General features: G+C 40.5%; 2 protein-coding genes across 2 annotated transcripts; one reads left to right on the top strand and one right to left on the bottom strand.

Moving 5' to 3' along the window:
• The first annotated feature begins 1,647 nt into the window (after positions 1-1,647).
• LOC105556122 (zinc finger BED domain-containing protein 1-like) lies at positions 1,648-2,991 on the top strand. Its single transcript, XM_012003194.1, has one exon. The coding sequence runs from the start codon at positions 1,648-1,650 to the stop codon at positions 2,989-2,991; it is 1,344 nt and encodes a 447-aa protein (XP_011858584.1).
• A 5,641-nt stretch (positions 2,992-8,632) lies between these two features.
• On the bottom strand, positions 8,633-9,109 carry LOC105556121 (proline-rich receptor-like protein kinase PERK2). The gene has a single exon (XM_012003193.1). The coding sequence runs from the start codon at positions 9,107-9,109 to the stop codon at positions 8,633-8,635; it is 477 nt and encodes a 158-aa protein (XP_011858583.1).
• Between the last annotated feature and the right edge of the window lie 529 nt (positions 9,110-9,638).

The raw sequence follows: 9,638 nt of genomic DNA, 5'->3' as shown, positions 1-9,638 counted from the left end.
ATATGTACAAGTATATACAGCGTTTGCTTTAGGTCGAGTTTGTGCGCCTTGCGGCGCGTGGCAAAATATATAGCTACCGAGAAGCGCGGTAACTTAGATTGCGCTCTCGGTAGGATATGTGAGGGGCCGTTACGGTCACCCTGATGGGGCCGTATGGGCACTCCGGTTCAGGCTCTGAGTCCGACTCGCTAGTAGTCCAGCCTCTGGTTTGCGTGCCTTGCGTGCGTACTTCAGTGGTCGAAGTCTGCGTCGTTTGACACCGTACCGTGCGTGGTGGAGATCGCGGTGACGGTGGCAACGGAGAGATCGGTGAGAACAGGCGCGCTTGGATGTAGCGTGGGCTGGTGAAGCGCCTTACACGTAGATCCCACGGGCTGATGAATATCCGTGGCGGTCTCGTTAAGCGAGGAGGCGGCAGCTCGATCTTATGTAGTTTCCACGGCCTGTACTCTATGCAGGGTAAGCGTGGTCGGCCGCGTCGAGGCGAGGCTTTAGCTGGCGCTGGTTTTGAAGGCGCCGCTCCGCTCGCCGTGCGTTCTACTGTTGCTCCGCTCGCTGCAGGTTCAGCCGCTCCGCCGCTCTCTGCTAGCTCCGCCGACTGCTTCGGTCCTCCGTCGAGGGGCGAGATCTCGCTGGTAACTCCCGGAAGATCCTCTGTGCTCGGCTCGGCGTCGGTTGGTGCTCCGTCCGCTAACTCTGCTCGGGGCTGTCTCCTCGGCGTAACTACCGCTCTCGGCTTGCTGGTGCGCATGAGTCCTCGATACGTCCTGTGAATTATCTTTGGAGTCGATTCGCAGAGTTGGCTTATCTCCGCTCCCTTTTATACTGTAGTTCACCGTTTTTCAATTCCGAGTATGTTATTGTTTTCATGCGGCTTCTAGCGGTGTCTCGTGGAGTTTTGCTCCGGGGGTGTCTCCCTCGGATTGAATGTTTTCGCGCGCGTCGCGCGCGCGGTCGCGAGTTGTATTGTGGTGGCCGTGTTGCCGTTCCGTAGGGGCGCCTACGGCCGCCACAATCATCCTTGCTTTTTCCTTCCTTGTCTACCTTACCTATCTTACCACTACCTCTTTCCGCCACAATCTCAACTTTCCCGTTCGTTCTTCCGGGCTTTGCAGTCTCCTATTCTTTCCGCTATCCCACTTGCCTCCAATCTCCCTTCTTCTATGCACTTTCGCCTTCCTCCTACTAATCTCTATTCTATATCTATGCGACTCTAATGCTTTATTCCGCCTTGTACCTCGCTTGTACCACCTTGTATCACCGCTCTCGCATATACAGGGTGTTATGTAATACCCGCATCAACGCTTATTGTGGGATAGAGTGGACTAGACTAAGTCGAAAAGTCCTGTACCACTTTGCAGGTTTTGCAATAGTTAACGAGTTATTAATTATTAAAAATCGTTAACTATTGCAAAACCTGCAAAGTGGTACAGGACTTTTCGACTTAGTCTAGTTCACTCTATCCCACAATAAGCGTTGATGCGGGTATTACATAACACCCTGTACATGCGCTCTCTCACACTCCACCTAACTAAGTCCCTTTTGCAAGTTAGTAAAAATTCAACTCATACTAATAAATTTAGATAACTAAATTCAAATATAAATTTAAAATGGTTTCAATTTTATGATTTTGTAGACGGCGGCTCAATGGCTGATCGACTAACAAACGCAGTATTATATATGATTGCTGTTGATAATGCACCTCTATCAATAGTCGAAAATGATGGTTTTAAGCTACTGATAAAAACAGCAGTTCCATTATATAATCTTCCTAGTAGGAAGACAATCACAAAACTAATGACTATGAAATATGAAATGCTCAAGAAGGATGTCAAGGTACATCTCAAAGAAGTTACATCATACACAATAACCTGCGATAATTGGACGGACGTAAGCAATCAAAGTTACATTGGAATAACAATTCATTATGCGATGCCCAACGGAATACTGAAGAATAGATGTTTGGCAGTGGAACCATTACATGAAAGTCATACAGCTACATATCTATCAGAAATTCTACTTTCCATACTCGATTCCTTCGAATTAAATCGAGAGAACGCGACAGCCATTGTCTCTGATAGTGCAGCAAATATAAAAAGAGCTGTGTACGATTCGTTTGGTCGAGCCAAGCACTTAGCGTGTTTTGCTCACGTACTGTCACATTTGATTCCCGATGTGATGACTTCTAATTCTATTACAAAAGTGAGAAATATTGTCACTTTGGTAAAAAGAAGTGTCGTAGCTTCGGATGAATTAAAACGATTACAAGTTCGCGACGGAAAAACTGCATCAACAGCTCTCAAATTCATCCAAGACGTTCCAACTCGATGGAATTCAACTTTATACATGCTGGAGAGATTCCTCATTCTCGAGGAATATGTTTATCCTGTAACTCTCAAATGTCGAAATATTCCAGAGATGCTAACACGTTATGAAATTCAACTATTGAAGAATCTTATTAGCTTGCTCACACCTGTCGAAAGGGTCATTACGGAAATAAGCGGCGATTCATATCCAACGACGAGTGTCATTATACCAATAATACATTGTATGCAAGTAGCAATATGCTCTTGGGAACCAAAACAATTGGAAGTCGATAACAATGTGACGGAAACAAGTATACAGTTTAAGAATCATCTTCTGGCGCTAACAGAGCAAAAGTTTAAAGATTTGGAATTTAATCCAATCCTTGCAATCTCAACTATGTTGGATCCGCGATTCAAGAAACTACATTTTCAATCTGCACTGGCAGCATCCTCAGCAATTACAAGAATTAACACCTTAATGAAACCCAATACAGTTTCTGAAATGCCCAATAGGGTTCCGACAAGATCATCAAATAATGAATCAAGTATATGGGAATATCACGATGAAATGGTGACTAAAAATATTGATTCGATAAGCAACGACAAAGAAGGTCTCAATCTTGAATTACGACAGTATCTTAATCAACCAGTAATTTCACGCTACGAAAATCCTTTGAAACACTAGGAAACTGTCAAATCAGCGTATCCATCACTATATAAATTAGCCATGAAATATCTAAGCGTCGTCGCAACGTCTGTTCCATCCGAGCGATTATTTTCCAGAGCGGGAGCAATTAAAGTGGAAAATCGCAGTAGACTTTCGGGTGAGCATTTAAATCAATTGCTTTTTCTTGGATGCCTCTCTCGCGAGGATTGGGGATTAATTTAAGCAAAATGTGAGATATCCTAATAATTTTATTAAATTATAATAAATAATTTAATAAAATTATTAGGATATCTTGTTACTAAACTACCGTGTTTTGCTCACGTACTGTTGTTCACGTACTGCTCACGTTACTAAATTAAGGTGATTGATTCTCGCATGTGTTTTGTAAATCCTACTTATGTGTTCTTCATTATTTTATGTTAAACTTAAGTGCATTTGTGTTATATTCTTGTGACTTATTAATTGTTCTTCATTCTCATGTGTTCTTAGATTAAAAAAATTATCTAATCCAAATATTCCATCTATACTTTTCTTTATCATCTTAACCCTTTTGTATCTATTTACTATTGCAGGTAGAGCGACTTTTTATAATGTACGCATGATATTTTTAAGCTTATGTTGCTTATGTATATCTATTCTTAGAATATTCCATTCTCTGTAGATTTAATAAAAACTTTTTTCTAGTCACGAAGTCAATCCTGTTACACTTGTTGCTCAAGAACCCGCAAAATACTATTTCTACTTGAGGGAAATTCATCAATATTCTCCGAAGTTAACATTAAATGTACGATTTTGATTTAAATATATTTTTTAGTAAAACTTAAATAAAAAGTTAAGCGTGATTTTGAAGGAATTACAAGTATATAAGAAAGATAGTGTAATATTTTTTTACCTGTATATGCATTTTCTAGGTTACATTCTAGGAAATGTTATCGAAGTGCATTTTCTCTTTTTCTATATCACTGAGATAAAAGTGATATAGAAAGAATTATGCTCGGGGTGATGTTTCCAAAAGCAGCCCTATTAAAAAAGTATTCGATACTTCGATATTTTTTAAAAAGCATCGATGTTCAATTTTCGATTTTTAAACTAATCGATTATTTTAACATCGATATTTTTTTCGAACATCGCCCATTCCTATCGCTCACTCGCACCCGGTAGTGCGTTCTCTCTTTTACGGCCGCGGCCCTATTTCCTTCTCTCTCGCTCCCGGAATTTCGGTTTTATGCTACCGGCCGCGCCTCCCCGGCTGCCTCCGTTACAAGATAATGAATAAGCGCTTTAGATAACGCGTGAATCAGGAGCAGCACGCGCACGGCGTGACAAAATTTTGTCTGAACGTTACTTTTCAAATAAGAGCAACTTTAAGGTAAGGAATAAGCGCTTTAGATAACGCGTGAATCAGGAGCAGCACGCGCACGGCGTGACAGCGCGTTTGAGCGTGTATGCTATTTTACTATTTTGATAAAAGTTTTTATAAAAACTATGCATGATACCTAAGTATCATTATTTTGAACACATCTTATCTTAATAAGAGAATATATTGCTATTAACATTACCGATTAACATTACCGAAGCATCGATTGAAAGTCAAATAAGAAGATTAGATAAGCCGTGAATAATTGTGAACCGAAATTATTGTTCCAACGTTCTAAAAATTTGTGGCCCTGAAAAGGGCCGATTTAGTGTTTTTTAAAGCATATGCTCGAAATGCAGACCTTCCATTTGTATACACATTTTAAGATAAGATGTGTTCAAAATAACGATACTTAGATATCATGCATAGTTTTTATAAAAACTTTTATCAAAATAGTAAAATAACATACACGCTCAAACGCGCTGGCACGCCGTGCACGTGCCGCTCCTGATTCACGCGTTACCTAAAACGCTTATTCGTTACCTTAAAGGCTATTCTACAATTGCGTAAACGTGGTTGTTAGCGGTTGTACAGTGTTGTAAAACACAGTTTTAAACTAGCATTTCCGATTGTAAAGCCTGTTGTAAAAGATGGCTGAACTTGATCTTCCACGACTACAACGATACAGGACGTAAAAGCTAACTAATCATTCATTTCAATTACGACGTATCTCACTCTATTGTATATTACTTTGATGTACAACACTTACTACTATTTCTACTCCTACAACCCTACAACTACGTTTACGCAATTGTAGAATGGCCTTAAAGTTACTCTTATTTGAAAAGTAATGTTCAGACGCAATTTTGCCAGAAGAAAAAGTTACTTTTTTTGGCACGAATAATCACGCTATGAATTCCGAATGCGTGAATTCTGAGACACCCTGTATATAAATTTCATATTTTAACTATCAGGTGTACAAATAAGTTTTGAGGGATTTACAAAAGATGGTAACACTGGTGTCAAACCGCACCGGGTACTTTTGTAACAAACTTCATGTCAAAGCGTCATCATTTCCCTCTAAAAATCAGTGGGTGTGATTTCGCTGAAGTGTTAACAACATACTTTCTTTGTGCTCTAACCATGTCAACCTTTGTGCCAACAAAACACAATTTGCGGGAAGCGCTGCTTTTTTGTTTTCATGTGAAGAAAAGTGCAGCTGATGGACATCGATTACTGAATGAAGCTCATGGGGAACATGCTCCATCAATAAAAACATGCGAGTACTGGTTCCGGCGTTTTAAAAGTGACGATTTTGACACCAGTGACAAAGAACGCGAAGGGAGGCCAGTAAGGTTTGAAGACGCTGAGTTGGAGGAGTTGTTGGACCAAGATTCATGCCAAAGTCAAGAGGAGCTCGCTGGAACCTTGAGAGTGACTCAACAAGCGATTTCAAACCGTCTCAAGGCCATGGGTATGGTGCACAAACAAGGAAATTGGGTTCCGTATGAACTCAAGCCAAGAGACGTCGAACGCCGTTTTTTCACGTACGAACAACTGCTGCAAAGGCATAATCGGAAGAGTTTTTTGCATCGAATCGTGACGTGGGACGAAAAGTGGATCCACTACGACAATCCGAAGCGCAGAAAATCGTGGGGTAAGTCCGGCCATGCATCAACTTCAACGGTCAAACCGAATATTCATGGCAAGAAGCTAATGCTGTGCATCTGGTGGGATCAGTTCGGAGTGATCTACCATGAGCTACTCCACCCTAACGAAATCATCACTGGGGAACGTTACTAACAACAATTGATGCAATTGAGCCGAGCATTAAAACTCCATCGCCCCCAATATGCCCAAAGACATGACAAAGTGATCTTTCAGCACGACAACCCTCGACCACATGTTGCAAAGGCCGTCAAGGACACTTTAGAAACACTTCCCGAGTCGAAATTTAAAACCTACTTTGAACCTTGTCCGTGCTATTTAGGTCTCCAATAATGTTTCTTGGCATGCAAGTTCTATCTTGAGTTTGATAACGCCTTCTTTGCGCCAATGTTTAATTCCGTTGTGCTACGGAATCTGTATTTAAGGACGTTAGATATGCACGTCCTATTTTGGTACTTACAACTTCTACCTCTGTAGTAAGCTCTTTTAAATCTCTAAATCTTATTGCATCTTCCAACTATAAAAATTAAAACTGAAAATATTAATACTCGATTCACAAATCGAGAATAATTTTTATTATTTCAGATTAGTTCCATTAATGTTACAATATAAAATGGACACAATAAATATATTAAGAAATATTTTATTCCAATTCTTTTTGGTTAATAGGCATTCCTATATACATTTGATGATTAATCTTCATGTATACACATATACATTTTAAAGTTTCAATAGAAATAGCAACAAAAGTATCTATTTTATGACATTTTTGTAAAAAGAAGTTAGTGTCGGCTATGTTATTATCACCATGAACAATGAATCCATTATCGGCCACAATTTTTTGTACAATCGCATAATGTTTTTCTGTGTGTTCACATTGACAGAGTTGTTCATTGCAATTCTGATGAACAGTTTTGATAAAGCACTGAATTTCTGCATGATATATTCGACCATCATTTATATACTGTACAATAGAATTCAGTCTGCAAATCTGCTTTGTACATTTGCGACACATATAAATTGCCATTTTTTAATAATCTACAATACTGCCATAATGAGACAGTTTCGGGGATTCCTGAATTGTACATTGCAGTGATAATAATGTTTGGTAATCTTTGTAATTTTTTATAAATACCAATACTGTAACAGTTTGGTAATATTTGCTCTATAATTTTTACTTGTCGTTTCTTGCTTAAACAAAATGTGTAAACAGGACCTCTAGGCATTTCATCTATTAATCGAATCATTTTTATAAACTGTTCATGGGCTGTCGCAATTTGTGTTTCAATATGCCACGTTCCATGCACCAATTTTAAAAGCTGACCATTCAGATTCTCATATTCAAAACAGGAGAAAACCCACAAAGGCCCCAGTTTTATAACGTTATCTGGTAAGTGTAGTAGTTGATGGATATTAATCGAGCAAAATTGCAATCCATACAAATGTTCGAATTCACGCACAAATTTTTTTAAAAAATCTCGAGAAATATTTATCATATATAGAAAACGTGATTTGTTCGGAATTTAGCATGGATATTGCTACTACAAGAAGAAGATAATGATTGAAATAATCTTGTCTTAAAATTCCTTCGAGAACTGGAATAGAATAATGAAAGAGCCACATTTTTAATTCTGACGCTTTCCAATGAAGTAAATCTTGTATACAGCGTGGCATACGATGCACATATTTCGGCGGCTTGATTGTCATGAGCTTCTATTAACAACATCAATGACAGCATACTTGTATAAAGAAAAAGGAAAAGATCGAAATTTAATGTCAAACCATAGCGATAACATCTTTTTCACGACACCGCCATCGACGCAATGCATTTTATCAATCCCGATTCCTTCGATAAAATCTGGCATAAGCTTTGAAAAAGCAGTATGTCCCTTTATACCCATGACAGGATTATCGGGACTTGCTCTGTTAGCATATTTGATACATTTAAAGATCTTAGTTTAGTTCATTTTCATAACGATAAACATGTACTGAACCTCTTGGAACAATCGAAATGTTTTCACCTTTACAATAACACGATGGACAACCGTACTCCCCATTGAATAGAACAAAATTTAAAAATCGCTTTTTGCTGGTAGGTCAGCAGTTCCCATTAACAGTACACCTCTCACAGTTTTCATTTCTGTATTATTATTTCTTGTTACTTGAACTTGAATACTTTTACTAATTTCTTCCAAAGCTTCGCGGAACTTATAAATAAAACTATTTGCATTAGGCTTTTTATCTCCATACCATAAGCCTAAAAGTAACGTGTTTTCTCTTTGTTTCCTTTCATTAAAAGGTAATTCGTTGATAGTCAAGTACAAAGGCCACATACTAATTTTTGAGGATTTGAAGACTGGCACTCCATCAGTGTACCAACTAAAAGATATATTATCAGGATTTGATAGAAACCCATTTTCTGTATAAAGATCCATCATATATATCAGTTATAACATTGTTACGTGGGGACGCGTGTCTTGCAGGGAGACTAGGGAAATGAGAGAACAGGGTGGGTGGTTAAATGAATGAGCAGAACATCTTGGGGGGAACTAAACTATATATTATAAGAGAAACGATTGTCTATAAACATAAGGAGGGGAGGGTGAGAGAGAGAGAGAAGGAACAGGGGGAACTTTAGCCCAGTGAGGGCATGTCCTTGGCGGCTCGGAGCTGGGTCCTGGGCCGTCGGACGATCCGGACCTTCTGGGGGAGGGCCTCAATCCTCACGACGCAGGGCCGAGTTTGGCGAGGGGCCAGGCGCGGTTGCAGGGACCTTGGTTCCTGCGGTGGCCTCCTCGTCGCGTCCGCCGGTGGTCCAGGAGGCGCGCTGCCCAGGCTGGCCGTTGGAGGCCTAGGCGCGGGGGTAATGGGAGGGCGCGGAGCCCACGTTCTGGCCGGGCAAGGGTCCGGAGGCCTGTACGGTGGTGGGAGGTGTGAGTGCCCGGGGGCTAGCGGAGGGTTCGGGGGAGAAGGAGGATGAAACGGGAGGGCTGGTTTCTGCGGCTCAACGGGCCTGTCGAAAATCCTGGGGTCTTCGACCCCAGGAGTAGAGTACGCTCTCGCTAACCGTCGGAGCTGGACTGAGCGTCCAGCTCGTCGTGATCTGCCCATTTCTGGGAGTGCCTGCGGGAAGCATCTCGGATTAGCAGCGTTATAAAGCGGGGGAAGCAATGCATGCTGTTAGTCATGATTGTCGCTTATGCTAATTTGCTACTAATTAATATAGATCCCTTAAATAGGCACCCAGAGAAAGATAACTGTTTCAAAATCGCGGGGGAGGAAGTGAAAGTGAAACTTCAGATGCTGTCGTTTTAGTAGAATGCTCAGATGGATTCTTCGATTATGATAATCGATTCAGTGCCGTCATCACCGCATTCTAGGCAACTTCTGATTAATATTATTGTAGTAGGGGACCCGAGAGTGAGTAACTTGACTGTGGTTAACCTTAATCTGAAAATGGAGCACGTAAGTGGCAAACCAAATGTGATTGCGTTAACTACTTCATGAAACCAAACGAAATAACTAAAGTTAATAGAAATGTGAGAACGTGAGAACGGTAAGTGTTCGCTGTGTGCCAATCTTAGCATGAGATTCCGTCTGTTCGAGGGTACCATGTGAAATTGCCCCTGGAACGACTGGG

Source organism: Vollenhovia emeryi, unplaced genomic scaffold (assembly GCF_000949405.1).
Source record: "Vollenhovia emeryi isolate VEMERY1.0 unplaced genomic scaffold, V.emery_V1.0 DF940321.1, whole genome shotgun sequence".
Lineage (NCBI taxonomy): Eukaryota > Metazoa > Arthropoda > Insecta > Hymenoptera > Formicidae > Vollenhovia > Vollenhovia emeryi.
This window is presented reverse-complemented; position numbering and strand designations above follow the sequence as displayed.

What these genes read in the sequence shown, in the direction of transcription:
- LOC105556122 (XM_012003194.1), top strand. Translation starts at nt 1,648, where the DNA reads ATGGCTGATCGACTAACAAACGCAGTATTATATATGATTGCTGTTGAT.
- LOC105556121 (XM_012003193.1), bottom strand. Translation starts at nt 9,109, where the DNA reads ATGGGCAGATCACGACGAGCTGGACGCTCAGTCCAGCTCCGACGGTTA.